General features: G+C 43.0%; 1 protein-coding gene across 9 annotated transcripts in view; it reads right to left on the bottom strand.

The window, feature by feature from the left end:
• Nucleotides 1–336: 336 nt before the first annotated feature.
• The window catches only part of PRDM10 (PR/SET domain 10), a 51,888-nt gene continuing 37,390 nt past the window's right edge, over nt 337–14,834 (bottom strand). For 8 of the 9 annotated variants that reach the window (XM_053997092.1, XM_053997091.1, XM_053997090.1 and 5 more), the window contains 10 exons: nt 12,295–12,450; nt 11,419–11,598; nt 10,428–10,538; nt 9,200–9,400; nt 8,510–8,653; nt 7,256–7,426; nt 5,901–6,041; nt 5,099–5,267; nt 4,364–4,476; nt 337–3,612 (listed from right to left, as the gene is read on the bottom strand). In XM_053997092.1, the coding sequence (XP_053853067.1) occupies nt 3,376–3,612; nt 4,364–4,476; nt 5,099–5,267; nt 5,901–6,041; nt 7,256–7,426; nt 8,510–8,653; nt 9,200–9,400; nt 10,428–10,538; nt 11,419–11,598; nt 12,295–12,450 (1,623 nt within the window). In that variant the 3' untranslated portion in view covers nt 337–3,375. The remainder of the gene's footprint in view (nt 3,613–4,363; nt 4,477–5,098; nt 5,268–5,900; nt 6,042–7,255; nt 7,427–8,509; nt 8,654–9,199; nt 9,401–10,427; nt 10,539–11,418; nt 11,599–12,294; nt 12,451–14,834) is intronic. The other variant, XM_053997097.1, reaches the window with a different exon arrangement.

Here is a 14,834-nt window from a genome sequence, read left to right as displayed (position 1 = left end):
ATTTTGTCATGGTTTGCTGATTTAACAGACATCATCCTTAACTCCCTGTTTTCCAGATGCTGTGCAACTGATCAGGTAGAAAGAACTACCTTTTAAATTTAAAAATAGTTTTTAAAATTCCTTACTTTGCAAGGGTTTCAACAGAGACAAAGGGGCTCCACTCCACTCCACTCCCCCTCCCTTGGACTGTGTTGTGGGAGGTCAGAAATTCTGTGATCCATCCAGAGAGTAGCAAATGTATTTTTCCCTGTAACTTCCATACTGTTATCATCCCATCTATCAACACCCCACCCAAACACCATAGCCCAATGAACAGATTAGTAATCACAAGGGATTAAAAAAAAAAAAGAGAAACAGATTTATTATTTTTTGTTTTTTTTTTTTGTTTTTTTTTTTTAACACCTGTCAGGTTGCACAAGACTCTGAACACAACAACAATCACCAAATGTACAATAAACATACACAGTTAAATAATAGATGGGGCCTGAGCAGTCCAAGAGGTCCAAGATCAGGGTGCGCAGGCTGGGGCTGTTCTCTTTTTCCGCCAGGAAAATACAGAATCTGACCCAGAACGCCTCCAAGGGACAGCATCTCCAAACAAAACACGGATTTTCCAGGCAACTGAGAGGACTCTGGATTTACACTTCTGTGGGATACAACTTAGAGAGATCTTTGGGTTGCTCTGGTTTAAAACCAATAATAATACATCCTATACCTTCTGCACTGCAGAAATGGAGAAAAAAAAAATCCATGCAACCTTTGCCATCTGTGCAATCACTGTAGTTCCTTATTTTGGAAGGAAAATCCGTGGTACTTCCATTTCCAGGCATGCTTCTTTCACAGACAATTCATTTAACTTAATAACCCGAGGGTGCTGCCGCTGTGGGGCAGAGAAACTTTGATGAGGAAGATTTGAGTTCAAAAACGCTGTTTTAAAATGGTTTTCTGTTTTAAACAGTTTTCAGTTTTAAATAACTGGTACAACTGTCCTCATTCATGGACCGTTCCAACAACGGTGAATAGAGCAAAGTGGTTTTTAAACCCCACATCTGCAACATCAATAATGGGAACATATTTGATGTTCATCTATTGTCAAACTTTTAAGACTCTTAAAATTGCTCCTGCAATCCTCCAGTATCCCAGTATTCCCAGTCTCCCATTTCCAAGTCTGCTATTTTCCTACTACTTGTAGCATTTCTGCCTTGTTACTAAATTAGCAGCAGCCTGAAAAAAGCCAAGACAAAATTCTCCCTACTCGCTTCCCACACAAACAACATTGCAAGGCCCAACATTGTAATTCCAAAGTCCGCAGCAATGTGAATTCAAGTTACTGGGCATTGTGGTTACTTCTCCACACTGCCACAGTGGCTGGGCTGCCAAATCCACAGAATTTAAGGTCACTCATCACTGCACTTGACCAAATGGGAGCTCTGGTCCACATTAATTCTACCCAGCTCATTAGTGCTCCAGTATGGTGGTACAGCAAGAGAAGAGAAATCCCAGGAACAAAGTAATCCACATTTTGGCAAGTCACTTCAGAGTTACCTCAGAACACTTCTCAGCTGACCAGTATTGGCCAATTGATTTATCTCAACACTAGTTCCATGCCACATTAACAGGTAAGTTAATTATCAAAGCCATACCTGCTACAAGGCTTTGCCCACAAGGAATCAGATTTGCTCTTGTGCAGCCTGAGTGTGGAGTTCCCTCACATCAAAGAGCTTTAACTCCATAAAACCTGATACCACAACATGTAGTGCTTACTGACATGGGTAATCCACACCTGAATCCATGGGAATATCTATGGAAGAGTCCCACATTCACACTCAGTGCAGTACAGGGAAAACAAATCAAAAAAACCTCTCAAGTTCTTCTGTCTCAAGGACTGCTAAGACACAGCACCCTTCTTTGCATTTGTTTTATAAATAAATGTAGCCTGATATGCAAAGATGTTCTGGGATGAGTTTTTCAGTAATTAATGGAAATTCAGACATACACAGTATATCCCATCAGGAGTCAGTGGAGTTCTAGTCATGTTTTTGCAACCACCAGAATGCCTTAAACAACCAAGACAACCTGTGAAGGAGAACTATGTAAGGAAAAATATATTACATGGCCTTAAAGGATAAACCTTCTCTTTCCCTTTCTCCTGGTCCCTAAATGCAACATGAATTCTGTATGTAGACCAGGTCCATCACATCTGGCAACCCTCATGGATGGCTTTCCATGTTCCATAAATAGTGGTCCACTACCATGTTTCTTGTGTGTTTCCTGAGTCCAGGGCTGGTTGTTTTCTGGAACTGTCCAAAGGAATTACAGTGCATTGTTAACAAGGTTATTTGGGAAAAAAAAAAAAAAAAGAAAACTCAAAGAAACCAACTCTCCATCCAGCCTTGAAGAGGAGAAATAGGTTTACTTTGAGCTGGCCACAGAGATAATGACCCTGTCCCTTCAGAGGAGTGCTCTGTATCCTCATTTTTACTGGCACAACCATCTTAGATCATAGCAGAAGCTGCTATACAGGTTTAGCTGAGACTTTTTTTTTTTTTTTTAAACAGGCAAAAAAGCAATTTTCCCTGCAAACACTGGAGGGAAAAGTAGTAGTAACAGTGGCTCCGTACTACCCTCAGGTGCTCCTAGGACTTCAATCAGTTTGTTCCAAACAACATGAGTTTAAGACTGTGCTTTTCCTGCTTTCTGAAACTGCTGGGTAAAACAGGGCAGGGCAGACAGCATGTAAACAGTTCTGGAGGGCTGGAAAAATAATAATTTAATGGACTGCTTCGGCACATCTTCACAGCTTCATTGTTCAATCCATCCCCATAAAGGGACACAACGAACCACCGCTTGGCTGCTGCCACTCCTTTCTGCAGGCAGTCTGCTTATATGGCGCAGGGACACTCCCTTTCACCTCAGCTGCTAGAAGCCACAGGAATCAGTTCTACCATATTCTAACAACTTACATGGTGTTATCCTGTTCAATGGCTCCTATTAAAAATATACATACATCTGCCAGAAGCCTTCAGTTAGGCAGGCTTTTTCCCATACAGCTAAAATAATATTGTTTGCTGGACACACTTCCAAAAAGGAAAAATAAGGGTTAGCAGTCATGCCAAAAATAAAGTAGAGGGCCAGCAGAAGTTTCACTTCTCTTGTCCTTTTTCTTAAAAGCTGCATAAAAAGCATCCCAGAAGGATTTTGAGGGTATTTAATGGTCACTGTGAATTAAACCCTCTTAAAGCATTAACAAGAGCTCCAAGATTTTAGTGGAAGATAAGTGAGCATATACATTAAACATATAGAGCCCCAGGGTACCCCCACATCTCGGCTGTCAGGGAGGTGACAAGGACAAGCAAATGGCACCATGAAGCTCTTTCACTCATGCTCTGCTGAGAAAGTCCTGTGTTTGGAGATGTGCACTTCGCTCCCGCCACTCCCGTTGGTGGTGGTGGTGATGATGTACTGGGTGGTTTGCTGCTGGTTGCTCGTCTGGGATTCCAAGGGATCCGTGTGGACTGTGGGCTGGGAAACACCCACCTGAACCTCACTGGAGAGTGAAGAGTTTGGTTTGCCATCCAGATCAGGCTGACCTTCAGATATCACATAGTGAGTCTGCATGGGGAATATAGAAAATAATTAATAAACACTGTATCTTCTGTAACTTCTCTGTTCTAACAGTCTGCTGTGAGACATTTTAGTGTGAACAAGGAACTTTTAAATAAGCTGTATTTCATTTAAATGTATTTGAGAGCAACGTAACACCTGTCTTTTGATTTGAAGGACATTGGACTTACTTGGCTTTTGGTTAATTTATAAATGGTTAAACCATCACTACAGAATAAAATAGCAATTTTCAATTGCACTATTCTGAAAGGTTTTTTCCCTGTATTCCACATGTTCTATCAGAAATTGCACTCCCAATGACCAAGATGAACACTAGCCAATGACCTGTCTCCTTATGCTGGATTGCTTACAAGGAATAGCAGGAACTCTTCTTATTTTCTTATCTTACAGATAACAGAAAGCTACTAAAATGTTTCCAGAAACTGTTCTGAAATTTGGTTTAATGGATACAGCTTAATCATAAATATTTTTAAGACTAAGCAGTACCACTAAACAATTTTGTTCTGCAAATGTGATTAAGTGAAGATTTTAAACTGAAAGGAGTCATACTTACAAGAGCCAGACAGCATAAGCCTTGTAAATAGCTACAATGCAGACTATACTGTGCAGTCTGCACCTCTTTAAGTACCTCCACTCTGTGCCCCAGTCATGAATTTGGCATTCTTTAAACCTTCAAGCTGAAGAGCTTTATGCCTGATAATATTCTGGATGAAAAAAAAGCCATGATGGTTTTCCTTACCTGAGTAACTGCTTTCACTTGCCCTGTGTTGACAGTGGTGACCGGGGTACCCACAGCAGTCTCTGTGATCACGTACTGCCCTTGGGGGATGGTCATCATCTGAATCTCTGATGCTAAAAAGTTGCAAATTGGATAATCAAGACCTTCAGTCAAACTCAAAGACAACCTTCAAAGATCATGTCTTATGTCAGAAAGATTTAAAGTCTGAAACAGTGGGTATTGAATAGAATTCAGGTGATATAAGGCCTTGTAGAACCCTACAGGCCTCAGCAGAATTATGCCAATTAACACCAGATAGAGATTTGGCAATTCATGCAGGGAAAACACATCCTGTTCTCACTCAAATCATCACAGAATTACCATCCAGAACTGCAAGGGCATGAGAAATCATCTTCATGTCATGCTCCTTTTCCACACAATTCTTTCATGCATGCATACAAATTTGCACAAGTAGCTATCCAACACGTGGATTCTTGCTGTATGCAAGTTCCTTGGAATAAAGGAGCCCAGTGTGCCTGCCCAAACTATGTACTGGATCAGTATGGATGATAGTGGAAGAGCTGGTACAAACATTTACATTTGTCTGAAGCTTTATCGTGTTTATATCTATGAATATTAACCACAAAGCTGAATGAACTCTGAAAACAGTGTCCCATTTGGTAGCTGGAGACATGGGGCACTTGTTAGTCAGACACACTTGCCAGACAAGTAGTTAGAGCTACTGCTGACACTCACAGTAGCTCCGAAATGAGTTCCAGTTGCTGGGGAGATATGTGTGCTGCACTGAGGAGCCTTGCTGCTGCTGGAGGGCTTGGTCTTGTGTCGATGTAGTTGTCTGCATCTGTGAGGGGCTGAGCTCCTGCTGAGGTTGTTGCGAGGAGGGACTCAAAGGCTGACCCCCAGCCTACAGGAAAAAAAAAGTGCAAATGTTCTTGCTGTAGTAAGGATTGCACAGCTCTATGCTGTCAAAAATACAGCCTTCTCATGAAGGGAAAACACATGATGGGTTCCAGAGCATATTGAACACAAGAATTGAACTTTCTCTCCTCCAACTTGCTTCACTCTATGGTAAATAAGCTCAGACCAGGAAACTGAAATAGTGATATTGTTGCTTGCCGAAGTGAGTCTATGGCAGAGACCCGAGATTAGAGGCTAAATTCTACCCAAGAGCATGAGAGTTGCACTTCAAACATTTGAGGAATGCCAGTTTCCATTTACATCTTCCAACTGACAAACTTCATTTAGCTGCAAATATGTCTGTTTCCAATAATTTATCTCTCCTTTGTACATACTGTTGAGGGGAAAAACCACCCCACACCAAAAAATCCACACAACAAATATCCAAACAAACCCACAACAAAACACCCCCATACACCTTGAGACATCTGGGCACTGCTTGATGATCTCAATGTGAGACTAATTTCATGTGTGGTCCTTTAAATGACAAAGAAAACACCATCCCCTGCATCAGCACATGCAATATGCCAGCTGAGCAGGCTGGTAGGGAAAGCATTTTCTGAAGAGAAGAGGGAAATACCTGTGATGATGACTGAGTTGCTGGTGATGGCTCTGTGACCTGGATGTGCTGCACCTGGATGGCATGTTGGGTGTATGTCTGGGAGTCATGGAGCTGCCCAACATCTACTGTGGAGTGCTGGGACTGGTGAGGTGAGGTAGCCTGGGGAAAAAATTAAGCAGAGGTCTTTACATCAAACTCTTTACAAAAACAGCCATGTAAATCTCTTCTGGGACACAAGGTCTGGAATAATGAAGTAGGAGCCTTAGTGGAGCACACCTGTTGAGCCTTGTTGAGTTTCTTTGCACCCCAGGAGATAAGGTACATTTAATAGATGGAATAGCACAGAGATGGTTCTATCTCAGTGATACCAATGGAAAGGACTTGACAAACATCATTCAAGCTGTTTGTGGCAGTGGCTGGACTAAACCAAAGGATTCAAAAGCCAGGATTAGTGTTAACTCTTTCTCTGTAAGCATCTCTCTGTACAACACATACATACTTGAGATCTACATATCCAATTCTGTAGTTTGACACAGCTCTGCATCAAGACAAGTGCTCAGAGGTTTTTAAAAGTTTTTCTGAACAACACTTGCTAATGATACCAATTGCGGTAATTGAATTAAAAGTCTTGGATATTTATAACATTAAGATCTTGCTAATACTACCTGCAGGAATCAGTGTTCATACTCTTGTATTGTTAAAACAGCCACAGTCATTATCAACTGAGGGCATTGTTTAGTCCTTTATTAACCAAATTCATAATCTGATTTAATAACATGGAATTTCAGATTAAAATATAAACACAAGGTAGTTTCAGCTTCCTCCAGTGGGTAACAGATTTCTTACAGCAGCCTAAGATATTTTCCTAGGACCAGTTACTCTAGTTACACTCTGGTTTCATTTTTATGAGGCTGTTGAGCATCAAGAGAATGAAGATGCTAATACATGCTATGAAGGGAACAAGCAACCACTCTCTGTACTCCCAAATTTTGGCTCGGACTTACTGAGGACAAGGAAATACAAATCAGTCTTGAACTGCAGAAAATGGGTCACCCACTGACCCACCTTTCCAGTAGCTGGAAAACATTTCTAGAGCAGACTTGAACAAAACAGCCCAGATGGGTTGAACTAAGTCTGGACTGTGTCAATGCGTCTCCAGCAAGCTGACCAAGGCTGGCAGGACTATTTATACCCGGTACAAGCGCTTATGAAGGGAACCCTATGTCTTATCAGTTGATTTCTCCGTAAAAAGTAGCTGCAGCACATTTTGTAACTACTTCTTACCACACTTCTGTGTGCTAGAGCCCCAAGAACACACAGGCTTGGGAGGGAAGAGATCAAAAGCACAGCAAGATTCCCACCAGGTTACTCACCTGAGCCACTTGAACAACCTGCAGCTGTATATGCTGAGGCTGCTGCAAGCCAGTTGTGGATTGAGACACAGGGATGTACTGGATGCGCTGGTAATCTCCCTGGGGAGTCCGGTAATCTGTAGTGAGGGTCTGGGATATCTCTGTCATTGCTTGGGTCAGTAAATCTGTTGTCTGAGCAGGGAGAGAGAAAGAGCTACAGATCCAGATCATCGTCATACTGATGTATTTCTTCAGGGCTGTAGTTCTTTTATTGGCACTTACAGTGGATCTGGTCATTTTTTCACAAGAGCTTAATGTGTCCAGAGGTCGGGGTCATAAGTAGTCACCAGGGATCATCAACTAGAATTATTGTCTTCTGTCTAAATCCTAGTCAGGACCAGTAATGGCTAACTTAACATATCATAATAAAAATAATTATTTTCATCTTGTGACATACCAGTATTATGTTAAACAATCGAAGCCCTGTATTTGTGAAGAGGTGACTTGGTTTCCAAGTCAAAAAGTGGTTTGTGGATATATTCCACCTTTCTCTCCTGTCAGAGGCACAAATGTATTTCTAATGTGTAAAGACATTTAGTACATAACTTAATCAGGTTTATGAAGCCAACAGCATCCTGATTAAATCTCTCAATTTTCAAACAAAACAGTCTTTTATCTAGTTAATCTTTAGATAGGAAGTTTTAAACTGTGATCAATAGGACTTTTAAAAATACATTGTATCTCACAACATTGAAGGACACATTTTCTAGACTCAGCTTTCACTTCAGCGGCAGCTGATGTATTAACAGTAGAGAGATCAGCGACTGGAGATTCATCTTGCTCAGTGCTGTGCTGTCCAAAGGATTACAGAAAGATCTGACTCCCTGAACACAGTTTGATCCAGTCCCTAGTCACTGTTAAACTTGTCCTCTTGATGCCAGGAACTGCATCTCTCACTTCAGGAGAAAGCTCCCAGTGAAAATCCATGAAATGTGTATGTATCCCTGAGTTCATTATGTGGAGTCAGTAGGTCGGAATGAAAGAAGAAAATGGATTTGGGGATAAAAGACAAATCCTTAAAGCTACAGAAAGAAATTAACAGCTCCTGACAGCGCAAAAATGGACCACACAGGCTTAAAACCAGAAGTGATCTCAAATAATGTCCTAATACCAGTTTTCAAGTGATGTCTGCCAAATAAACCAGGGTTACTAATACTAGAAGGCTCCTGTTCTCTGTGTTTCCCTGCACTGCCCTTGTGTGCCTCCAGTCCTTACCACAACAGTTTCTCCGGTCGTGCTGTCAGTGGTGAGAACAGCTGGCGTGGAACTGATGACGGCTGTCGCCAGTGGTGCATGGATCGTGTTCGGGAGCTGAGCAAACTCTGGGTGCTTCTTGCGGATGTGCTGCACCATCTTCGTCTGCAGAGAGAAGCAAAGGAGCGTTGGAAGGACGGTCAGTAACTCTGCTCAGGGCCACGTGAAATCCAACAGCCTGGTCAAACACAGCTTTCAGGTTTCCCTCAGTAAAACAGCATCAAGATTCACACTATGAGATCCTCTAGTCAACAAAGTTGAAAACAAGGATCACAAACTGCTGCTGATTCACTGAAGTATTGTCCTCAACAGCTTTTTACCCCAGTATCACCAAGTGTTTTATGACTTTTTCCAAAGCTTATATTTTCTGTGTTTTATTTCCCTGTTCATCTCCCCTGTAACTATCAGAGAGCAGTTTTCAAGCCCTTCCATTCATGGTCATGCTCTGGTAACTTTTCAGCACAAGCCCTCTATTCATGGAATCATTTGGCCCTAAAACAACCAGACTGTGCCTGCACTGTCAGCACACACCACAAAACCAGCACTCTAACTGAGAAGAAAAGAGCTCTGCTTGTGGAAAGACAGATGACAGAGACCATGGTGAAAGAGCATCCCCAGGGAGAGGCTGTCTGAGGCTGGAACCCCCCATACCTTACTGCTGTATTGCTTGGAACAGTGAGGGCAGCACACTGGAGGAGTGGCGATGGTGCCTGTCAGCTGTGTGTGGGTGCTTAGCATAGGATCTGGCTCTCCCGGGCCTGCAGGACGAAGTTTCCGGATGCTTGGAGGTAGCTCAGCACCAGGATGGTTTTTCAGGATATGTGCTTTGCGTTTGCTGGCACTCTTGTACACCTGCAGGGCAAAGATTTGGAATTAAAATAATGCAACCCTGGTGTCTGCACAGGAAACAGCTACTGGTTATCTTGATCTGGAAGGTTTGCATGTTGCTTTAGAGAATACGTTTAGTTAAATCCCCAATTACAACAAAAGGCATGAACATACACCTTCCAGTGTTTCATCAACCTGTAAAAGCAACTGACTCGCTGTGTAGCAGAGAAGCCTTTTGAGAACATATTGTATGCCACAACCAAACACCAAAGCAGGACAAGGAGGTAAAAGGAAAATTCTTCTTGCCATATTTGAAGATAAAATGCCCAATGTTAATTTGTTATGATGGTTGATATCTCTACTTGACACAAAGCATCAAGCTGTTTTAGTTTAGTGATCAACACACCTTTTAGTTCTTTTTAGGCACATCAACAAACAAATACTATCTAATAATTAAAACTATTTTTTCTCCCCTCAAACAAAAGGAAAGAGGCATCACAGAAAGATGTACTGAGGATAAGAACAGTCAAAATACACTCCTTGGTAAATAAAGGCCCTCAAGAATAAAAGGCAAAGGAGAATAAGAGCAAGAACCCAAAGGCACTGCAGAAGCAGCTTCAGGGTCCACTGAGCCTGGGACATGACCTAGTAAGCAGCTTACAATAAAAGGTGGTATAAAGACTAACTTTTAGAAGTGAGACAGAAACCAAAAGTACTTACTGGCCAAGAATTATACACAGACAGCATACTTAGTCCTGTGCTAACACAAGACTAAAGGTCAGTGACTGTCTGCTGGGTAACAGTATTCAAATTTTCCAATGCCAAACACAGCAGAAAGGGGAAAACTGCAGCTTTCAATTCCACTGCCTTGGCCTAAGTGCATTTTGTCGTCTTTTTTTTTTTTTTTTTTTTTTTGACACTACTGCAGGAATGTTGCTGGCAAGTACCTCAGAAAAGCTACAAACCCCACCAGAGATTTCTATGCAGAGACAAATTGGTTGCATCCAGGACTGGCACTGAACTATCCTCCGAGGGGTGACTTCCCACACACCTTATCACAGTATTGACAGAAGTAATCTCTGTTGGGTTTTATGATGGGCAACGTGAGCTCTGGCACCTCTTCTATTTTCATGTCTGGATGTCTCTTTGATAAATGATTCACCTTAGGAGAAACAGAGGACAAGAACATATTACTGCTGGAAGCCAAACAGTTGGTGCTTCTTCCAGTCATGGTAACAGCCAAACCAAAACTGAACGATGCAAGCCAGCAGCACTGGAAGCATTTGCTGCTGCAAGAGTTATTGTTCACTCACACTTAACTGCTGAAGGTAAATGTGGTCTTGCTAGGTCTCATTTACAGTTTCTTTAACCAAAATGAGATCAGAAGGGGTGAAATAGTTTGCCAGAACTGTCTTGTAGCTGATATCTGAGAGTGAGGTAGTGTGAAGGGCCTCTGCCTAGATCAGAACCCAAATGAAACCTTAGCAAACAATCTCTTGCTGCAGAACAGCCTTTACCCAGAGGCAATGACAAGACATGACCAGAAGAGGCCCTCAAGAAGGGGGAAAAACAAAAAACAGGAAAGACCGCCAGGAAAATGGAGGCAGTAAGGCTGAACAGGCAGTATTTTCATCTCATGTCCTCTTAAATACAGTACACCTCAGACAGCATTACTTAGTGTTGAAATATGGTACTGACAACCAGATGTACAGTGCAAGCAGTAAACGCACAAATTAGCTGAAGAGGTAAAACACACAGGTTTAAAAAAATATGTATCACCTCAACTCAGCTACAAAATTTGCCAAAATTTGTTTCACAGCATCCTGGCTGTATAAGACCAGATTGGATGGAGCTTGGAGCACCCTGGTCTAGTGGAAAGTATCCCTGCTCATGGACAGTAGGTGGAATGAGATGAGCTTTAAGGTCCCTTCCAACCCAAACCCTTTTATGATCCTTGTGTTCCAATGCTGGAGTTCTATCTTTATTCCTTACCTATTCATCAGAATAGAGTACAGAGGCTGTATCAGCACCCAGGCACTCACCAACATGCCCCTGCGGCGGAAGCCCATCATGCAGAGGCGGCACTTGAACATGAAGCTCTCATAGTCAGTGGACGCGATCCGGGGTTTGAAGGTTTTGGAGCGGCTGATCCGATCAGCCTTCTTGGCCTCCCTCTCTGGGTTGTGCATCCTCTGCATGTGCTCTCGCAGCTTGTCCTTTCTCTGGGAAGGAGAAATTGGGGAGAAAGATGTCAGCAACGTCAAAGAAACTGCCATACTGCCTTTTATGCATAAGAGCCACAGTTTGAGTTGTTCAGGGATCTCTCTCCAGAGAGGGAAATTTTCCTCTCAGAAAAATGTGTTCCTTCACCCAGAAGTATCCAGTCCATCAGTGTCCCATCACAAACTCAGTGACAGGGAGCAGGCTGCTGCCACCAGAGTTTACCTGGCTCACAGTCTGCTCCATCTGTTCCAATGGCATTTGGAAAGGCATCTGGATGACATGGGCTGACAAGACAGATGCCATGGACACAGGCGTCTTGGCCAGGAACATTATTAATGCACTAGCACCAGCAAGTGAACCGAACTGTTATAAGCAATGTAACCCAAACACCTGGCAATGGAGGTGTATGATATCCCAGTTCTTAATGGGCAGATAGAAAGTTTCTTTGCTACTAAATTATTAGGAATAAGATCTGTTTGAAATAAGATGCTGAGGTGACCTTGCCCCTTGTCCTTCAGAAATGGATGCCATAGCTCACACAGGACACCAAGCAATGCATGCAACTCGAAGGCAAGTCTAGTGTGTTTACATGTGTTATTTTCTTTCACCTTTGAGAACATGAACTTATCTCCTTGAAGGAGGGTAAGGAACAGTGTTTTTTGTACTAGTAAAGATCCAGCCAAGAGCCACTTCACCTTGAACTGCTTGCCACAGGTGGAGCACAGGAAGTCTTTGCGGTCTGAGTGCCTCAGCATGTGGAGTCGCAGCTTGTCAGGGCGGCAGAAAGCCTTGTCACACTCTGTACACTGGTAAATCTTCTCAGAATGGAAACTGCGCACATGTTTCTTGACCTAAAATGGCAGATCACAGAAAAATGAAGTTTATTCAAAAGAGAAGTGAGTGGTAACACAGTCTAGGAAATTCTTTGCAATATGAAAGAAAAGGAAAAGGTTTGGAGGTGTCTAATATACTTTGGTTTTAAAACTATTTGATCAGAACAGTTGATATATCAGCAATAGTTTCTATAAAGCCATAACATCTTTATTACTCATCTGGATGGGTGATTTGATTTCCTCAAGACTGATTCTTGAAGGCATCAGCTATTGCACAGCTGCACTTAATGGGCAGTGTCCTGGGGTGACGGTATGGTGCTTGTATCCCAAATCGTGTGTTCTGTTCATGCCTGAGATTATGTTCTGTGCCTTCAGGACTGACTCTGAAAGTGAAGGATTGTTTTGTCTTGTTATCAGCTGGCTCACCTCCCCCCCCATGGTCTGTGTCTAGGAGAGGCTTGGCTGGCTTGACTTGCTTGCTTTTGCTTATTAGTTAGTTTAGCTAGGCAGTCCAATTTTTACCCTGGACTATTTCTTTTTCCCTTCCCTTTCCTGAATATCATCTGAACCTGCTCTGGACCTGGACCTGGGAAACATCAAGAAACACCAAGAGTCTGCATTTTTGTGACCTGCAGCAGCCATCCCCAGCGCCGGAGACTGATAGCTGGGCAACCACTCCCAGGAGAGACTTTCTGAATTTGTCATCTCTTCAGAACGGTGAAAGAGTTTTGTCATCTGGTGTTGTTTTTTGTATTGGGGAGTGGTTTGCTTGTTAAATAAACAGGTTTTTTTTTCCCACTTCTCTCTGAGGAAATTCTTCCCGAACCAGGTGGAGGAGGGGCCGTGGGAGGTTTGCTTTCTGGGGGCTCCTTCCGGAGGTCTTCTCCCAAATTTGCCCTAATCTAGGACAAATATTTTGGTGCCCAACTCGTGGCACGAGAGAGTGGAAAAAACCCTATTCTAATCATATTTTGGTTGCAATTACTCTGGGCTGGTATAGAGCAGTTACTGGCTATGTTGTTTGAATTCATAATGTCTCTTGGGGTGCAGGCCTGCATGTGTTTCTGGTCCCTAGGGTTTTTTGAGGTCTTAATACCTCTATGGTCCTTAGGTTTATTTTCTTATTCAGAAGTAGCTTCAGTATTGTCCCTAAGACGTAGTTTTTGCAGTAGAGTGGCACTGACCAGAATATCCATCGGGCTGAGCTTGGTTGTAATGGCTTGCAGGAGGTTTATAAAGGTGCTGGAGTCTGTTCCAGGAATGTATGGTTCATGGTTATGGTTGTGCACCCAGTTTGTTAGAGGAGAAGCAGGAGATGAGGCTTTTCAGCCTTTGCTTTCCTTCTTCTTCTCTGAATCTGTTACATCCCTATTGGAGAATGTTCAGTTTTCCCTGAATGTTAAAGAGACCATCTTTCTGGTATTCAATTTGGTAAGCTTTCTCTATACAGTCTGCAGCTTCTCTAGAATGAGGGCTGAGATTTCTAGAGGGGCTGATGAGACCCCTGACCCAGGAGTAGACCCAGGTGTGAGAAATCCTGAGTGGTGTGGGAAATGGGAGGACATGGGCCAAATCTTAAAGGAGTTTTCTGACCCTATAGTCTGGCACTTTCCATGTGAACAAATTCAGAACCCAGCTGAGGTGGCAAAGTACCTGAAAGAGAAGTGCCATGATACCCCTAGGAGAAAAAGATCATTGCAGTGAGCTGGGCCCTGGCATATGCTTATCACACTCTGCTAGATACTGTAGGGCAGCAGACAGAGGAAGGGGGGCAGGGAGATAAACCAGCAGCCATCCCAGTCACTCAGGCTGCAGCCAACAGCCCAGGCTCGAAGCCAGCAGCTAAACCAGACTGTGAGCCTCAATCAATGGCTGTTGCTACTAGCACGAGAAGTGGAAAGTGCACAGACAAGACCGATCGACCAGTGGATGACGATGATGATTATGATGCAGGAGAAGGACCCTCAACGCCTCCTGACATAAAATCAGGAGTCAAAGCAACTGGTACAAGATCAGAGGGCAATATTGAGTCCTTTTCCCTGAAGGACCTCCGTGGCCTGAGAAAGGATTACACTCGACGACTTGATGACTCTATAATTAGTTGGTTGGTCCATCTTTGGGATGCTACAGGTGAAGCTACAATTCTAGGTGGCACTGAAGCGAGGCATTTGGGATCCCTGTCACATGATCCTGTCATCGACCAAGGAATGATGAGGGGAGCTAACCCTCACAGCTTCTGGGCACGGGTCCTGGAAAGTGTAGCACAAAGATACCTGTGTGCAGATGATCTTTATATGCAGCAGACCCAGTGGAAGAGTATAGAACAAGAGATCCAACGCCTGAGAGAAATGGCAGTGGCAGAAATTATCTTCTCAGATGAAGTAACAACTAGGAATCCAGAC

The sequence above is a fragment of the Vidua macroura genome, chromosome 22 (assembly GCF_024509145.1).
Source record: "Vidua macroura isolate BioBank_ID:100142 chromosome 22, ASM2450914v1, whole genome shotgun sequence".
NCBI classification, from domain to species: domain Eukaryota; kingdom Metazoa; phylum Chordata; class Aves; order Passeriformes; family Viduidae; genus Vidua; species Vidua macroura.
The sequence above is the reverse complement of the archived record's forward strand: the minus strand, read 5'-3'. Positions and strand labels throughout refer to the sequence as shown.